The 20,466-nt window shown below is 41.0% G+C and overlaps 1 protein-coding gene across 4 annotated transcripts in view; it reads right to left on the bottom strand.

The window, feature by feature from the left end:
• Positions 1–15,760: 15,760 nt before the first annotated feature.
• LOC109883160 (WD repeat-containing protein 93) overlaps positions 15,761–20,466 on the bottom strand; it is a 45,172-nt gene continuing 40,466 nt past the window's right edge. For all 4 annotated transcript variants that reach the window (XM_031817571.1, XM_031817572.1, XM_031817573.1 and 1 more), the window contains exon 15: positions 15,761–17,237. In XM_031817571.1, the coding sequence (XP_031673431.1) occupies positions 17,147–17,237 (91 nt within the window). In that variant the 3' untranslated portion in view covers positions 15,761–17,146. The remainder of the gene's footprint in view (positions 17,238–20,466) is intronic.

The following is a 20,466-nucleotide window of genomic DNA, read 5'->3' as shown; positions in this document are numbered from 1 at the left end:
AACATTCACCTGCTGTAAGGTAGGAGGAAGACTACCAGGTTAAACATTCACCTGCTGTAATGTAGGAGGTAGACTACCAGGTTAAACATTCAACACACCTGCTGTAAGGTAGGAGGTATTCTACCAGGTTAAACATTCACCTGCTGTAAGGTAGGAGGTAGATTACCAGGTTAAACATTCAACACACCTGCTGTAAGGTAGGAGGTATTCTACCAAGTTAAACATTCACCTGCTATAAGGTATGAAGTAGTCTACCAGGTTAAACATTCACCTGCTGTAAGGTAGGAGGTAGTCTACTAGGTTAAACATTCACCTGCTGTAAGGTAGGAGGTAGTCTACCAGGTTAAACATTCACCTGCTGTAGGGTAGGAGGTAGTCTACCAGGTTAAACATTCAACATAGTTTTACTGGACCATTAAAATGTGTTCTATGTATTGGTTCCATAGACTACAGTTCTACTGCACCTTCCTCCTCTCACCAATGGGCCCAGCAGGTTCTAATGATGACAGTGTAACATAATAGGTTATAGACAGTAGAGATCTAATAGGTTATAGACAGTAGAGCTCTAATAGATTATAGACAGTAGAGATCTAATAGGTTATTGACAGAAATCTAATACAGTAGATTACAGACAGTAGAGCTCTAATAGGTTCTAGACCGTAGAGATCCAATAGGTTGTAGACAGTAGAGATCTAATAGGTTATAGACAGTAGAGATCTAATAAATTATGGATAGTAGAGATCTAATAGATTAGACAGTAGAGATTAATAGAGTATAGACAGTAGAGATCTAATAGAGTATAGACAGTAGAGATCTAATAGAGTATAGACAGTAGAGATCTAATAGATTATGGACAGCAGAGATCTAATAGAGTATAGACAGTAGAGATCCAATAGGTTATAGACAGTAGAGATCTAATAGGCTATAGATAGTATAGATCTAATAGATTAGACAGTAGAGATCTAATAGATTATGGACAGTAGAGATCTAATAGATTATTGACAGTAGAGATCTAATAGGTTATATACAGTATAGATCTAATAGACTATAGACAGTAGAGATCTAATAGACTATAGACAGTAGAGATCTAATAGACTATAGACAGACTATAGACAGTAGAGATCTAATAGACTATAGACAGTAGAGATCTAATAGATTATAGACAGTAGAGATCTAATAGACTATAGACAGTAGAGATCTAATAGACTATAGACAGTAGAGATCTAATAGATTATAGACAGTAGAGATCTAATAGACTATAGACAGTAGATATCTAATAGACTATAGACAGTAGAGATCTAATAGATTATAGACAGTAGAGATCTAATAGATTATGGACAGTAGAGATCTAATCCCTTATACTACCCACCACTGCGACCTGTATGCTCTAGTCGGCTGGCCCTCGCTACATATTCGGCGCCAGACCTACTGGCTCCAGGTCATCTATAAATCTATGCTAGGTAAAGCTCCGCCTTATCTCAGCTCGCTGGTCACGATAACAACACCCACCCGTAGCACACGCTCCAGCAGGTATATCTCACTGGTCATCCCCAAAGCCAACACCTCACATTTCATTTTTATGATTAGAGTGATGATAACAACTGTTGAGTTCATTAATTAAGAGAGAGTCAGTGGGCTGAACACAAGACTATAACAAGACGACAGTACACTATGCCCTCGCAAGAATCCAAACTTAATTTTGTTCTTGCACTTTCCACTTTACTATGAAAACTGGTTGATGGTGGACTACAGGAAACGGAGAACCAAGCACGCCCCCATTCACATCGACAGGGCTGTAGTGGAGCGGGTTGAGAGCTTTAGGCTCCTCGGTGTCCACATCACTAAGGACCTACAGTACCTTCAGAAAGTATTCACACCTCTTGACTTTTTCCACATTTTGACCAGGGACGTTTTCCAATGCCTCGTAAAGAAGGGCACCTATTGGTAGATGGATATTGAACATTGAATATCCCTTTGCACATGGTGAAGTTATTCATTACAATTTGGATGGCGTATCATTATACCCAGTCACTACAAAGATACAGACGTCCTTCCTAACTCAGTTGTCAGAGAGAAAGGAAACTGTTCAGGGATTTCACAAGGCCAACTGTAACTTTAAAACAGTTACAGAGTTGAGTGAAAATGGTGTAACAGCATCTCTTCAATATCAGGAGGTTGGCCCCCTAAGACCGCCTACAGATGCACCATTGAGAGCATCCTGTCAGTCTATCACAGCCTGGTAGGTTTGGGTGATATAAAGATTATCATACCTTCATACCGACCTTGTGCCATCCAGGGACATTCGGTAATACCAGCACTGAACACCAGGGCCGCTATGTTGGAACCCCACTGAGCCTCTGTAATCCGAAGGTTAGCAATACTAACAAGTACATGTGAAATCGCATTCAGAATGCTACAGTAACTCCATTCTAAGCAGCGCATTGCCAACATTTTATAGAGTCTCTGACCTAAACCATGCTGAACAAAAATATAAATGCAACATGATGCAAGTGTTGGTCCCATGTTTCATGAGCTGAAAAAATATATATCACAGAAATGTTCCATACGCACAAAAAGCTTATTTCTCAAAAATATTGTGGACGGATTTGTTTACATATCTGTTAGTGAGCATTTCTCCTTTGCCAAGATATTCTATCCACCTCACAGGTGTGTTTTATCAAAAAGCTGATTAAACAGCCTGACCATTACACAGGTGCACCTTGTGCTGGGGACAATAAAAAGGCCACTGTAAAATGTGCAGTTTTGTCACACAACACAATGCCACAGATGTCTCAAGTTTTGAGGAAGCGTGCAATTGGCATGCTGACTGCAGAAATTTCCACCAGAGCTGTTGCCAGAGAATTTCATGTTAATTTCTTTACATTGTTTTAGATAATTAATTTTGCAGTACATCCACCTGGCCTCACAACCGCAGACCACGTGTATGGCTTTTGTGGGCAAGCGGTTTGCTGATGTCAACGTTGTGAACAGAGTGCCCCATGGTGGGGTTATGGTATGGGTATGGTATGCATTTTATCGATGGCAATTTGAATGCACAGAGATACCGTGACGAGATCCTGAGGCCCATTGTCGTGATATTCATCCGCCACGATCACCTTATGTTTCAGTATGATAATGTACAGCCTGTTTGTCCTGTCCAGTCCATCACCTCATGTTTCAGTATGATAATGTACAGCCTGTTTGTCCTGTCCAGTCCATCACCTCATGTTTCAGCATGATAATGTACAGCCTGTTTGTCCTGTCCAGTCCATCACCTCATGTTTCAGTATGATAATGTACAGCTTGTTTGTCCTGTCCAGTCTAGAGGTCGACTGATTATGATTTTTCAACGCCAATACTGATACCGATTATTGGAGGACCAAAAAAGCCGATACCGATTAATCGGCCGATTTAAAAAAAAAAATATATATATATATATATATATATTTGTACTAATGACAATTACAACAATACTGAATGAACACTTATTTTTACTTAATATAATGCATCAATAAAATCAATTTAGCCTCAAGTAAATAATGAAACATGTTCAATTTGGTTTAAATAATGCAAAAACAAAGTGTTGGAGAAGAAAGTAAAAGTGCAATATGTGCTATTTAAGAAACTAACGTTTCAGTTCCTTGCTCAGAACATGAGAACATATGAAAGCTGGTGGTTCCTTTTAACATGAGTCTTCAATATTCCCAGGTAAGAAGTTTTAGGCTGTAGTTACTATAGGAATTATAGGACTATTTCTCTCTGTACCATTTGTATTTCATTAACCTTTGACTATTGGATGTTCTTATAGTCACTTTAGTATTGCCAGTGTAACAGTATAGCTTCCGCCCCTCTCCTCGCTCCTCCCTGGGCTCGAATCAGCAACACAACGAAGCAGTGTTACCCATGCAGAGCAAAGGAAACAACCACTCCAAGGCTCAGAGCGAGTGAAGTTTGAAAGGCTATTAGCGCGCGCTAACTAGGTAGCCATTTCACTTCGGTCACACCAGTCTCATCTCGGGAGTTGATAGGCTTGAAGTCATAAACAGCGCAATGCTTGACGCACAATGAAGAGCTGCTGGCAAAACGCACGACAGTGCTGTTTGAATGAATGTTTACGCGCCTGCTTCTGCCTACCACCACTCAGTCAGATACATAGATGCTTGTATGCTCCGTCAGATTATATGCAACACAGGACACGCTAGATAATATCTAGTAATATCATCAACCATGTGTAGTTAACTAGTGATTATGATGGATTGCTTTTTATAAGATAAGTTTAATGCTAGCTAGCAACTTACCCTGGCTTACTGCATTTGTGTAACAGTCAGTCTCCTTGTGGAGTGCAACGAGAGAGAGGTCGTTATTGTGTTGGACTAGTTAACTGTAAGGTTGCAAGATTGGATCCCCCGAGCTGACAAGGTGAAAATCTGTTGTTCTGCCCCTGAACGAGGCAGTTAACCCACCGTTTCTAGGCCGTCATTGAAAATATGAATGTGTTCTTAACTGACTTGCCAAGTTACATAAAGATTAAATAAAAGGTGTAAAAAAAAAAAAAAAAACGGCACCCAAAAATACCGATTTCCGATTGTTATGAAAACATGAAATAGGCCCTAATTAATCGGCCATTCCGATTATTCGGTCGACCTGTAGTCCAGTCCATCACCTCATGTTTCAGCATGATAATGCACAGCTTGTTTGTCCTGTCCAGTCCATCACCTCATGGTTCAGCATGATAATGCACAGCCTGTCTGTCCTGTCCATCACAGGGTTCCTATAGTGTTCTGTCTGTCCTGTCCAATTCATCACCTCATGTTTCAGTTTGATAATGCACAACTTGTTTGTCCTGTCCAATCCATCACCTCATGTTTCAGTTTGATAATGCACAACTTGTTTGTCCTGTCCAATCCATCACCTCATGTTTCAGTTTGATAATGCACAACTTGTTTGTCCTGTCCAATCCATCACCTCATGTTTCAGTTTGATAATGCACAACTTGTTTGTCCTGTCCAGTCCATCACCTCATGTTTCAGTTTGATAATGCACAACTTGTTTGTCCTGTCCAATCCATCACCTCATGTTTCAGTTTGATAATGCACAGCTTGTTTGTCCTGTCCAATCCATCACCTCATGTTTCAGTTTGATAATGCACAGCTTGTTTGTCCTGTCCAATCCATCACCTCATGTTTCAGTATGATAATGCACAGCTCCATGCCATTACTATAATCTACTATACCACCTCCATGACATTATTATAATCTACTGTACCACCTCCATGACATTACTATAATCTACTATACCACCTCCATGACATTATTATAATCTACTGTACCACCTCCATGACATTACTATAATCTACTGTACCACCTCCATGACATTACTATTATCTACTGTCCCACCATGACATTACTATTACTATAATCTACTGTACCAGCTCCATGACATTACTGTTACTATAATCAACATGACCACCTCCATGACATTACTATAATCTACTGTACCACCTCCATGACATTACTATTACTATAATCTACTGTACCACCTCCATGACATTACTATAATCTACTGTACCACCTCCATGACATTACTATAACCTACTGTACCACCTCCATGACATTACTATTACTATAATCTACTGTACCACCTCCATGACATTATTATAATCTACTATACCACCTCCATGACATTACTATAATCTACTGTACCACCTCCATGTCATTACTATTACTATAATCTACTGTACCACCTCCATGACAATACTATAATCTACTATACCACCTCCATGACATTACTATAAACTACTGTACCACCTCCATGACATTACTATAATCTACTGTACCACCTCCATGACATTACTATAATCTACTGTACCACCTCCATGACATTACTATTACTATAATCTACTGTACCACCTCCATGACAATACTATAATCTACTGTACCACCTCCATGACATTACTATTACTATAATCTACAGTATCACCTCCATGGCATTACTATAAACTACTGTACCACCTCCATGACATTACTATAATCTACTGTACCACCTCCATGACATTACTATAATCTACTGTACCACCTCCATGACATTACTATTACTATAATCTACTGTACCACCTCCATGACAATACTATAATCTACTGTACCACCTCCATGACATTACTATTACTATAATCTACAGTATCACCTCCATGGCATTACTATAAACTACTGTACCACCTCCATGACATTATTATAATCTACTGTACCACCTCCATGACATTACTATAATCTACTGTACCACCTCCATGACATTACTATTATCTACTGTCCCACCATGACATTACTATTACTATAATCTACTGTACCAGCTCCATGACATTACTGTTACTATAATCAACATGACCACCTCCATGACATTACTATAATCTACTGTACCACCTCCATGACATTACTATTACTATAATCTACTGTACCACCTCCATGACATTACTATAATCTACTGTACCACCTCCATGACATTACTATAACCTACTGTACCACCTCCATGACATTACTATTACTATAATCTACTGTACCACCTCCATGACATTATTATAATCTACTATACCACCTCCATGACATTACTATAATCTACTGTACCACCTCCATGACATTACTATTACTATAATCTACTGTACCACCTCCATGACAATACTATAATCTACTATACCACCTCCATGACATTACTATAAACTACTGTACCACCTCCATGACATTACTATAACCTACTGTACCACCTCCATGACATTACTATAATCTACTGTACCACCTCCATGACATTACTATAAACTACTGTACCACCTCCATGACATTACTATAAACTACTGTACCACCTCCATGACATTACTATTACTATAATCTACTGTACCACCTCCATGACATTACTATAATCTACTGTACCACCTCCATGACAATACTATAATCTACTGTACCACCTCCATGACAATACTATAATCTACTATACCACCTCCATGACATTACTATAACCTACTGTACCACCTCCATGACATTACTATTACTATAACCTACTGTACCACCTCCATGACATTACTATAATCTACTGTACCACCTCCATGACATTACTATAATCTACTGTACCACCTCCATGACATTACTATAATCTACTGTACCACCTCCATGACAATACTATAATCTACTGTACCACCTCCATGACATTACTATAATCTACTATACCACCTCCATGACATTACTATAATCTACTGTACCACCTCCATGACAATGCTATTACTATAACCTACTGTACCACCTCCATGACATTACTATTACTATAACCTACTGTACCACCTCCATGACATTACTATAATCTACTGTACCACCTCCATGACAATACTATAACCTACTATACCACCTCCATGACATTACTATAACCTACTGTACCACCTCCATGACATTACTATTACTATAACCTACTGTACCACCTCCATGACATTACTATAATCTACTGTACCAACTCCATGACATTACTGTAATCTCCAGTACCAGACTATCAACTCATAAACCAGATGTTCAGTAGCACCTGGTATGCAGTGCACTACCTGCGACAGTGTTTATTCACCAAGATCTGACTACTATTAATGATCTATTACATTGGGCGTACCTGTAATGCAGAACAATAATCCATATAACTGTAGTTGAGGCTAATGCTGATGCTTCACAAAAGACTAGAGATTGGGTCAGAAATCCATTCATTTGGAACAAGAAGCATCAGCCTCGAGTCTATTGCATGTTGATGCAATGGAGTGTCTGCAACAACGTATCTTCACCAACTCAGACCTGGCAGACCTACATTATCAGTTTCAAAGTAGCCTAACCATTCCTCCATGGTCGTACCAAATGTATCCACCAGCACAAAAAAAACATCGGGACTTGTTTCAATTGGTTGGTCATTATTAGCCTCTGAACATGCGCTGTATCTTTAAATGGGCCGATAACTTGACAGGAAAACTAAGTTGAAGAAAGACAGGTTCTGGACGGGCCTACTAAAGATAGGTTCGGCCAGACCCGCTAGTGGCATGGAGCGCTCAGCTCTGAGATGGGAATACCTAGTGTGGCCTCGCTACTCGTTTATGGGTCTCTTTCACACTCCCTCCATCCCCCCCTCACGACGCCATCGGTTTGTGGCATGGGTCATAGAATGTGGAAGTCAAATAAAAGGCGACATTTTGGCAACATAGTGGCTGACGTAGACGTGCTTTTTGTTTACAAGCCGATGTTAACCGCCATAAAGAGACAACCGCGTAAACAAGCACATTACACACTCGCGATACACAGAGAGCCATTTCCAAACCGAGTGAAAAGGAATGAGATAAATGACGCTAGACTAGAAACACTGTCGCCTCTCCGGCCGGTCTACTCTATTCGCTCTGTTGTTTCCTTCCTTTATTTCACCAATTAACAGATATTCAACTCACCTGGTTCCAAAAGAGGTTTATGGTGGCGAAGTGATTGTGGTGGGTGTTAATATGAGAAACCAGTTTGAACGTGGTGTCCCCCGTTGACGTTGTATGTAGAGCAGGACGGAAGGAGGAAGGGATTGAAAGAGGGGTGACGTAAATGAAGAAACAACAGAGACCTCCTCCTCGCTGGCAGACAGGAGAGAAGTGCTGATAAACTGACATGGAGAATAGACACCTCGTTAGTATTGCCATTTTTACTAAGATATAATACATTTATCACCTTTACTTTCTTTTTAGTCATAGAACACGGTAGGCCAATAGGCTCCAACTCAAGGTCTGCCCCTAGCGGACTAAACCTCATTCCATGGTGAAGGAAGTTTATGGTGAACTTCACCAACAGAGTGGAGCAGAGACCAGGCTTTGCGGAATCTCGCTCCGACTTCATCGATTCGCTCAAGGTCAATAAGTAAAGGGATGACATGACGTGTGCCTTTGTGTCCAATCAAATCACACGCTCTAACAGCTGGTGACAACCATTCAAATGTACATCATTACAGGCGCCAGTAAACAATACATTTGTTCCATAACTTTATTGACTTGGCACATTTCTGTCCAGACTCTAGAGATACTGAGAAATAAGAGAGAGAAATCATATAATTTTTTTTTTTTTTTACACATATTACAATAATTTTATTATAAGTTTCATTTACACACTTCATCGGATTTACATTGACACGTGTGCTGAGTTGCCACCTTCGAGAAACGGAAACCGGTGGTTGTATTCACGTTTATTGAAAATGTATGGATTTCAGCAAGCAAAGAAAGGAAAGCAACTGTTGTTACAAAGGTCTCTAACCATGGAGTGGACTTTGGTCGCAAGGTCTGCCACATGCAACCAATAGAGGCAATAATTATTCAAATGTTCTTCTCATTACTCTCTATTTATAACTGATAATAATAATAATCGATGTAGTCGGGGCTAGATTCCGCAAAGCCTGGTCTCTTCTCCACTCTGTTGGTGAAGTTCGTAAACTTCCATTACCATGGAGTGGAGTTTGGTCCGCAAGGTCTGCAACCAATATTGGCATTAATTATTAAAATTTTCTTCTCATTACTCTCTATTTATAACTGATACTAATAATGAATAATATCTCATTAAGTCCTTATTGGGCGTTGAGCCACCCGAGGGCGCTCTAGCACAATATACCCTGCAGACAGGCTTGGTGCAGACCATAGAGAATAATAGAGGCCCCTAGTCGCCAAAAGGTTCTATTAATATAGGTTCTATTTAATATAGTTAACTGGGTGGGACTTCCAACTTTATTGGCTGATCCATCCCGATAACCCTGTTGGAGTCATGTCCTATCTGGATCAGCCAATCATGAAGAAAAATTACTACTTCAATATGGAGATTGCCTCAATGGCGCTGCCCATGCTGTTATGCTATAATGGGAGAGATTTGATTTGATTTTATGCTATAATGGCAACAGATATAAAGATGAGTCCTCTATCTATCTCTATGGCGCAGGCCCAGACCTGCCTTGTATTTTTGAAGGAGAGTAATTCCTTCATGTTTAAGGTTCAGTTGGATTCAGTTATGATAGATCTATTAGAATTCTTTAGATATTCAGCAGCTATGATTGTTGTGACTGAACACTGAACTCTTGATGTGCATACAGTAGTCTAAAGGCCATTCTATAATGAACTTGATTTAATTTTTAAAAAACATTTATTTATTCAAGGTAGCCCAATTGAGACCAGGGTCTCATTCCCAATGGTGCTCTGAGAACAAACACCAGAGTCCTAAACTGCCCTTGTGGTACCAGGGAAACATTTGTTGAAATCGGTGTGGAATAACTTGACTGGCCTGCACAGAGCCTTGACCTCAACCGAATCGAACACCTTTGGGATGAATTGGAATGCCGACTGCGAGCCAGTCATTTCGCTACACCCACAATAACATCTGCTAAACACGTTATGTGACCAATAACATTTTATTTGAATCAAGATGCAAGGAATTTTGTAGGTTATTCCAACTAAGGGCGGCACTAAAACGAATGGATGAATTACCTAATTATGTTGAGACCAGAGGGACCTCAAGAGTTAACCAATCCTGCGAGCAGGTTTCGTAGCTCATTCTTTTATACATTAGCAATGAAGTTAGGTAAGTTGGAAGCTTGTGTAGTAGGCCTTGGTTAACAAAAGGGGAGTAATTCATGGGACAAGAGTAGTGGCTGCTTCCACTGCTCCAGAGTCCAATGGCGGCGCGCTTTACACCACTCTAGCCGACGCTTGGCATTGCGCATGGTGATCTTAGGCTTGTGTGTGGCTGCTTGGCCATTGAAACGCATTTGACAAATCCCCTGACAAACAGTTATTGTGCTGACGTTGCTTCCAGAGGCAGTTTGGAACTCAGTAGTGAGTGTTGCAACCGAGGACAGATGATTTTTATGCTGTACACGATTCAGCACTTGGAGGTCCCGTTCTGTGAGCTTGTATGGCCTACCACTTCTCGGCAGAGCCGTTGTTGCTCATAGACGTTTCCACTTCACAATAACAGCACATACACGGAACCCAAACCGGCTGCGCGCGTGCGCCATCATGCATAAATTTATTTTGTCCCCCTACACCAAATGCGATCATGACACGCAGGTTAAAATATGTTATTATGTTATTCTATAGACCATACTGTATTAATGATACCAGGGTAGGTTACTTTATGTTAGTCTATAGACCATACTGTATTAATGATACCATGGTAGGTTACTTTATGTTATTCTATAGACCATACTGTATTAATGATACCAGGGTAGGTTACTTTATGTTATTCTATAGACCATACTGTATTAATGATACCAGGGTAGGTTACTTTATGTTATTCTATAGACCATACTGTATTCAAATCCAAATCAAATCAAATCAAATGTATTTGTCACATACACATGGTTAGCAGATGTTAATGCGAGGGTAGCGAAATGCTTGTGCTTCTAGTTCCGACAATGCAGTAATAACCAACGAGTAATCTAACTAACAATTCCAAAACTACTACCTTATACACACACAAGTGTAAAGGGATAAAGAATATGAACATAAAGATATATGAATGAGTGATGGTACAGAGCGGCATAGGCAAGATGCAGTAGATGGTATCGAGTACAGTATATACATATGAGATGAGTATGTAAACAAAGTGGCATAGTTAAAGTGGCTAGTGATACATGTATTACATGAAGATGCAGTAGATGATATAGAGTACAGTATATACGTATACATATGAGATGAATAATGTAGGGTATGTAAACATTATATTAAGTAGCATTGTGGCTAGTGATATATTTTACATCAATTCCCATTATTAAAGTGGCTGGAGTTGAGTCAGTGTGTTGGCAGCAGCCACTCAATGTTAGTGGTGGCTGTTTAACAGTCTGATGGCCTTGAGATAGAAGCTTTTTTTCAGTCTCTCGGTCCCAGCTTTGATGCACCTGTACTGACCTCGCCTTCTGGATGATAGCGGGGTGAAAAGGCAGTGGCTCGGGTGGTTGTTGTCCTTGATGATCTTTATGGCCTTCCTGTGACATCGGGTGGTGTAGGTGTCCTGGAGGGCAGGTAGTTTGCCCCCGGTGATGCGTTGTGCAGACCTCACTACCCTCTCACCACTACCCGCCTTACGGTTGTGGGCGGAGCAGTTGCCGTACCAGGCGGTGATACAGCCCGACAGGATGCTCTCGATTGTGCATCTGTAGAAGTTTGTGAGTGCTTTTGGTGACAAGACGAATTTCTTCAGCCTCCTGAGGTTGAAGAGGCGCTGCTGCGCCTTCTTCACGATGCTGTCTGTGTGGGTGGACCAATTCAGTTTGTCTGTGATGTGTACGCCGAGGAACTTAAAACTTACTACCCTCTCCACTACTGTCCCGATGTGGATAGGGGGGTGTTCCCTCTGCTGTTTCCTGAAGTCCACAATCATCTCCTTAGTTTTGTTGACGTTGAGTGTGAGGTTATTTTCCTGACACTACACTCCAAGGGCCCTCACCTCCTCCCTGTAGGCCGTCTCGTCGTTGTTGGTAATCAAGCCTACCACTGTTGTATCGTCCGCAAACTTGACGATTGAGTTGGAGGCGTGCGTGGCCACGCAGTTGTGGGTGAACAGGGAGTACAGGAGAGGGCTCAGAACGCACCCTTGTGGGGCCCCAGTGTTGAGGATCAGCGGGGTGGAGATGTTGTTACCTACCCTCACCACCTGGGGGTGGCCCGTCAGGAAGTCCAGTACCCAGTTGCACAGGGCGGGGTCGAGATATGATACCAGGGTAGGTTACTTTATGTTTATGTTACTTTATGTTATTCTATAGACCATACTGTATTAATGATACCAGGGTAGGTTACTTTATGTTAGTCTATAGACCATACTGTATTAATGATACCAGGGTAGGTTACTTTATGTTAGTCTATAGACCATACTGTATTAATGATACCAGGGTAGGTTACTTTATGTTAGTCTATAGACCATACTGTTTTAATGATACCAGGGTAGGTTACTTTATGTTAGTCTATAGACCATACTGTATTAATGATACCAGGGTAGGTTACTTTATGTTAGTCTATAGACCATACTGTATTAATGATACCAGGGTAGGTTACTTTATGTTAGTCTATAGACCATACTGTATTAATGATACCAGGGTAGGTTACTTTATGTTATTCTATAGAACATACTGTATTAATGATACCAGGGAAGGTTACTTTATGTTATTCTATAGAACATACCTTATTAATGATACCAGGGTAAGTTACTTTATATCTCCCGAGTGGCGCAGCGGTCTAAGGCACTGCATCTCAGTGCAAGAGGTGTCACTACAGTCCCTGGTACAAATCCAGGCTGTATCACATCTGGCTGTGATTGGGAGTCCCATAGGGCGGCGCACAATTGGCCCAGCGTCGTCCGGGTTTGGCCGGGATGGCCGTCATTGTAAATAAGAATTTTTGCCAGAAGCGGTGTGGAACATTCAGGTGCTCTTTTGCGAACTTCAGACATACAGCAATGGTTTTTTTGCACTGCAGTGGCTTCTTCCGTGGTGTCCTCCCATGAACACCATTCTTGTTTAGTGTTTTACGTATTGTAGACTCGTCAACAGAGTTGTTAGCATGTTCCAGAGACTTCTTTAAGTCTTTAGCTGACACTAGGATTCTTCTTAACCTCATTGAGCATTCTGCTCTTTGCTCTTGCAGTCCTCTTTGCAGGATGGCCAGTCCTAGGAAGAGTAGCAACAGTGCTGAACTTTCTCCATTTATAGACAATTTGTCTTACCGTGGACTGATGAACATCAAGGCTTTTAGGGATACTTTTGTAACCCTTTCCAGCTCTATGCAAGTCAACAATTCTTGAACTTGGGTCTTCTGAAATCTCTTTTGTTCGAGACATAGTTCACATCAGGCAATGCTTCTTGCAAATAGCAAACTAAAATGTTTTTTTTATTTTTTATAGGGCAAGGCAGCTCCAACCAACATCTCCAATCTCGTCTCAATGATTGGACTCTAGGTTAGCTGACTCCAATTATCTTTTGTAGAAGTCATTAGCCTAGGGGTTCACATACTTTTTCCAACCTACACTGAATGTTTAAATGATGTATTCAATATAGACAAGAAAAATACAATTTGTGTGTTATTAGTTTTAGCAGACTGTTTGTTTGTCTGTTGTTGTGACTTAGATGAAGATCAGATCTAATTTTATGACCAAATTATGCAGAAATCCAGTACATTCCAAGAGGTACTTTTTCTTGCCACTGTACATGAGGGCCATCTAGGGATTGAAAAATCCAAATTACGTGCATAAGCAGTGTTATTCTGGCCCAATATGAATGCTGATATAGAGCATAGAGCAGTCAGAGCCTGTGAAACATGCCAGAAATAATTTGAGTCAAATATCTAGCAATGTGCATGAAAGATCTGGTCTAATCAACAATCTAATATTATTTGTCACATGAGCTGAATACAACAGGTGTAGACTTGAAATGCTTCCTTACGAGCCCTTTCCCAACGATACAGAGTTCAAAAGTCTGAACATTTGTATTGGTTTAGCCCAGGCCCTTTACCGCTACCAGTCAATGCCTAGGCAGATGGCACAAACGGGGCAGTTTGATTGGGCAGAGCAAGAGTTCAGTCTGTTTCCATCAATAGCAAGCGCGAGGGGGAGGGGACTGAGCTTGGAAGTTAGAATGGGTAACTGATTCTGAGCTGGTTTTGAAGTTAGAATGGATAACTGATTCTGAGCTGGTTTTGAAGTTAGAATGGGTAACTGATTCTGAGCTGGTTTGAGCTGCAGTTAATGGCCAACCCAGGAATGGCAGACAGCTGTGACCATTTGCTGGACTGTAAATTACGTGTATGTGTAGAATATAAACTGTGTGGCTAAGAAGAGTTGATCATCGAGTTTCGAGACCAGATCGCAACTCTTGCCGCGTTCAAATCAACTGGGAACTCAAAAAAACTCAAACTGGGAAAAATCTAATGGAACATTGGTCATCCAACTCCTACTTTTTCCAGAGTTCCCAGTTGTTTTGAACAAGGCATCTATATACGGGCAATTCTAGTTTCCTCTGGATCTCTGTTGTATCTTCTTGTCTAAGAAATATTAAAGAAAACTGTTCTTTAAAACACAAGTCCTTCTTTATCCAAGGTAACCGGAGCCGTACAAGTAGAGTGCTTTGAGCTGGAATCTCCCTCTGCCCAACTGCTGTACGCGGGCTGCGTGTCCCCTAGGCCGATTCAAGGCGGTCGGTCACATTTAGGACACAATATAATGGATTATTTTACAGAAACATGGTTGTCAGAGAAAGATGACGTTCCATAGCTAAGTGAATGTGAGAAGAGTAGAGGGATAAACTGAAAATCTGTTTTTTCCTTGGACACAAAGTGTCATGCTCAGCAGAGCGGACTGTGGCATTACCTTCGATTAGGGGCGAAGACAGGGTTAGGTTTTCTCATAAATAAATAGTCATATTGGAGACTTCTGAGGCATGATACCTCAGAAGGATGTAGATGTTAGGCTAAGACAGAACACCCTGTCAATATAAGGAACGTTTGTTTGGTGTGAGACACTTGGTTGTGTATTTACAATTTAGTCTTAATCTCCCAATTTATTCAAAGCCCTATCAAAGCATGGTCCATTCTTCAGTGGATCTAAGAAAGCAGATGTAAGAACCCATACATTATTGCCTGTAACATATGCTAACATCAAACCTAATAATGTAAAACCTTCCATTACCGCTTTTCCTAAAAGTCAAGATGCCAACCTGGAAGAACACAGGTTACGCTGAGGGAGATGTAGTATTCAATCAATATATCCTGTAGGTTTTCATGTGTCAGTCTATGTAGTGACGGAAGACATGTGGACGTGGTAATGTCCTGCTTGTGGTGGTTCTGTAAGAGGGGAACAGGGTGTTGGTTCTGTAAGACGGGAACAGGGTGTTGGTTCTGTAAGAGGGGAACAGGGTGTTGGTTCTGTAAGAGGGGAACAGGGTGTTGGTTCTGTAAGACGGGACCATGGTGTTGGTTCTGTAAGAGGGGAACAGGGTGTTGGTTCTGTAAGACGGGAACAGGGTGTTGGTTCTGTAAGAGGGGAACAGGGTGTTGGTTCTGTAAGAGGGGAACAGGGTGTTGGTTCTGTAAAATAGTAAAAGGGTGTTGGTTCTGTAAGAGGGGAACAGGGTGTTGGTTCTGTAAGAGGGGAACAGGGTGTTGGTTCTGTAAAATAGTAAGAGGGTGTTGGTCCAGTAAGAGGGTAACAGGGTGTTGGTTCTGTAAGAGGGGAACAGGGTGTTGGTTCTGTAAGACGGGAACAGGGTGTTGGTTCTGTAAGAGGGGAACAGGGTGTTGGTTCTGTAAGAGGGGAACAGGGTGTTGGTTCTGTAAAATAGTAAAAGGGTGTTGGTTCTGTAAGAGGGGAACAGGGTGTTGGTTCTGTAAGAGGGGAACAGGGTGTTGGTTCTGTAAAATAGTAAGAGGGTGTTGGTCCAGTAAGAGGGTAACAGGGTGTTGGTTCTGTAAGAGGGGAACAGGGTGTTGGTTCTGTAAGATGGTAACAGGGTGTTGGTTCTGTAAGAGGGGAACAGGGTGTTGGTTCTGTAAGATGGTAACAGGGTGTTGGTTCTGTAAGAGGGTAACAGGGTGTTGGTTCTGTAAGATGGTAACAGGGTGTTGGTTCTGTAAGAGGGTAACAGGGTGTTGGTTCTGTAAGATGGTAACAGGCTGTTGGTTCTGTAAGAGAGTAACAGGGTGTTGGTTCTGTAAAATGGAAACAGGGTGTTGGTTCTATAAGACGGGAACAGGGTGTTGGTTCTGTAAGAGGGGAACAGGGTGTTGGTTCTGTAAGAGGGGAACAGGGTGTTGGTTCTGTAAAATAGTAACAGGGTGTTGGTTCAGTAAGAGGGTAAAAGGGTGTTGGTTCTGTTAGATGGTAACAGGCTGTTGGTTCTGTAAAATGGTAACAGGGTGTTGGTTCTGTAAGAGGGTAACAGGGTGTTGGTTCTGTAAAATAGTAACAGGGTGTTGGTTCAGTAAGAGGGTAACAGGGTGTTGGTTCTGTTAGATGGTAACAGGCTGTTGGTTCTGTAAAATGGTAACAGGGTGTTGGTTCTGTAAGAGGGTAACAGCTTGTTGTCAGTTCTGTTAGATGGTAACAGCTTGTTGTCAGTTCTGTTAGATGGTAACAACTTGTTGTCAGTTCTGTAAGAGCACCATGGCGGCATGCTCTTGGAGCTGGTTCCATGTCTCAGTCATGACTTTGTTTCTCTCCTCCACAGATGGAACTCTGAAACACAATACAGACAAACACACAAAGCCAGAACAATTACAGTATATACAATAGAATACTGTAGAAATCACCAATTACACAATACACAGACACACAACCAGGACAGTTGTACGCAACAGACTACGGTAGAAAACCCCCAGGACTATTACACACAATACAACAGACTACTGTAGAAAAACCCCAGGACTATTACACACAAAACAATAGACTAACGGTAGAAAACCCCCAGGACTATTACACACAATACAACAGACTACGGTAGAAAACCCCCAGGAATATTACACACAATACAACAGACTACTGTAGAAAAACCCCCAGGACTATTACACACAATACAACAGACTACTGTAGAAAACCCCCGGGACTATTACACACAATACAACAGACTACTGTAGAAAACCCCCAGGACTATTACACACAATACAACAGACTACTGTAGAAAACCCTGTGTTAAAACCACGTATTAAACCTCTCCTTGGGACCCAATACAACAGGCCAACACGTATTAAACCTCTCCTTGGGACCCAATAGAACAGGCCAACACGTATTAAACCTCTCCTTGAGACCCAATACAACAGGCCAAGGCCAACACGTATTAAACCTCTCCTTGGGACCCAATACAACAGGCCAAGGCCAACACGTATTAAACCTCTCCTTGGGACCCAATACAACAGGCCAAGGCCAACACGTATTAAACCTCTCCTTGGGACCCAATACAACAGGCCAAGGCCAACACGTATTAAACCTCTCCTTGAGACCCAATACAACAGGCCAAGGCCAACACGTATTAAACCTCTCCTTGGGACCCAATACAACAGGCCAACACGTATTAAACCTCTCCTTGGGACCCAATAGAACAGGCCAACACGTATTAAACCTCTCCTTGGGACCCAATACAACAGGCCAAGGCCAACACGTATTAAACCTCTCCTTGAGACCCAATACAACAGGCCAAGGCCAACACGTATTAAACCTCTCCTTGGGACCCAATACAACAGGCCAACACGTATTAAACCTCTCCTTGGGACCCAATACAACAGGCCAACATGTTTTAAACCTCTCCTTGAGACTCAATAAGTTAACTTGTCAACTAACCCACAAGCCCTTGACTAGGTCAATCATTGCGTTAACTTGTCAACTAATCATCAAGCCATTGACTAGGTCAATCATTGAGTTAACTTGTTAACTAATCGTCAAGCCCTTGACTAGGTCAATCATTGAGTTAACTTGTTAACTAATCGTCAAGCCCTTGACTAGGTCAATCATTGAGTTAACTTGTCAATTAATCATCAAGCCATTGACTAGGTCAATCATTGAGTTAACTTGTCAACTAATCATCAAGCCCTTGACTAGGTCAATCATTGAGTTAACTTGTCAACTAATCATCAAGCCCTTGACTAGGTCAATCATTGAGTTAACTTGTCAATTAATCATCAAGCCATTGACTAGGTCAATCATTGAGTTAACTTGTCAACTAATCATCAAGCCCTTGACTAGGTCAATCATTGAGTTAACTTGTCAACTAATCATCAAGCCCTTGACTAGGTCAATCATTGAGTTAACTTGTTAACTAATCGTCAAGGCCTTGACTAGGTCAATCATTGAGTTAACTTGTTAACTAATCGTCAAGCCCTTGACTAGGTCAATCATTGAGTTAACTTGTCAATTAATCATCAAGCCATTGACTAGGTCAATCATTGAGTTAACTTGTCAACTAATCATCAAGCCCTTGACTAGGTCAATCATTGAGTTAACTTGCCAACTAATCATCAAGCCCTTTACTAGGTCAATCATTGAGTTAACTTGTCAACTAATCATCAAGCCCTTGACTAGGTCAATAATTGAGTTAACTTGTCAATTAATCATCAAGCCATTGACTAGGTCAATCATTGAGTTAACTTGTCAACTAATCATCAAGCCCTTGACTAGGTCAATCATTGAGTTAACTTGTCAATTAATCATCAAGCCATTGACTAGGTCAATCATTGAGTTAACTTGTCAACTAATCATCAAGCCCTTGACTAGGTCAATCATTGAGTTAACTTGTTAACTAATCGTCAAGCCCTTGACTAGGTCAATCATTGAGTTAACTTGTCAATTAATCATCAAGCCCTTTACTAGGTCAATCATTGAGTTAACTTGTCAACTAATCATCAAGCCCTTGACTAGGTCAATAATTGAGTTAACTTGTCAATTAATCATCAAGCCATTGACTAGGTCAATCATTGAGTTAACTTGTCAACTAATCATCAAGCCCTTGACTAGGTCAATCATTGAGTTAACTTGTCAATTAATCATCAAGCCATTGACTAGGTCAATCATTGAGTTAACTTGTCAACTAATCATCAAGCCCTTGACTAGGTCAATCATTGAGTTAACTTGTTAACTAATCGTCAAGCCCTTGACTAGGTCAATCATTGAGTTAACTTGTCAATTAATCATCAAGCCATTGACTAGGTCAATCATTGAGTTAACTTGTTAACTAATCGTCAAGCCCTTGACTAGGTCAATCATTGAGTTAACTTGTCAACTAATCATCAAGCCCTTGACTAGGTCAATCATTGAGTTAACTTGCCAACTAATCATCAAGCCCTTTACTAGGTCAATCATTGAGTTAACTTGTCAACTAATCATCAAGCCCTTGACTAGGTCAATAATTGAGTTAACTTGTCAATTAATCATCAAGCCATTGACTAGGTCAATCATTGAGTTAACTTGTCAACTAATCATCAAGCCCTTGACTAGGTCAATCATTGAGTTAACTTGTCAATTAATCATCAAGCCATTGACTAGGTCAATCATTGAGTTAACTTGTCAACTAATCATCAAGCCCTTGACTAGGTCAATCATTGAGTTAACTTGTTAACTAATCGTCAAGCCCTTGACTAGGTCAATCATTGAGCTAGTTCAGGTCTACAACAACATTGTGAAATGTCTGGGGGTCCCCGAGGAGCTTTGAAAAACACTGACCCAAGTCATACTGGTAAAAGCAGTGTGTGTGGCTCTCTTTTCATTAGAGTTTCTGATTATTCCCCCAGGCACCTGCAACAAGCCCATTCAGATGTGCCACAGCTTTTCCTAGTTTCATGTTATATCAGACCAATTCCATGCCATATGACGTCACCATGTTATAACTAGACCACTGACATACTGTTGATGGGTTCTGACTTCAAAACACATGTTACTGGGGGAGAGAGAGGGGGGGATGCAGAACATTTACATTCTG

Source organism: Oncorhynchus kisutch, unplaced genomic scaffold, assembly GCF_002021735.2.
Source record: "Oncorhynchus kisutch isolate 150728-3 unplaced genomic scaffold, Okis_V2 scaffold1076, whole genome shotgun sequence".
In the NCBI taxonomy this organism is placed as follows: Eukaryota; Metazoa; Chordata; class Actinopteri; order Salmoniformes; family Salmonidae; genus Oncorhynchus; species Oncorhynchus kisutch.
Note: the sequence above shows the minus strand (reverse complement) of the source record. Positions and strands in the feature narration are given on the sequence as shown.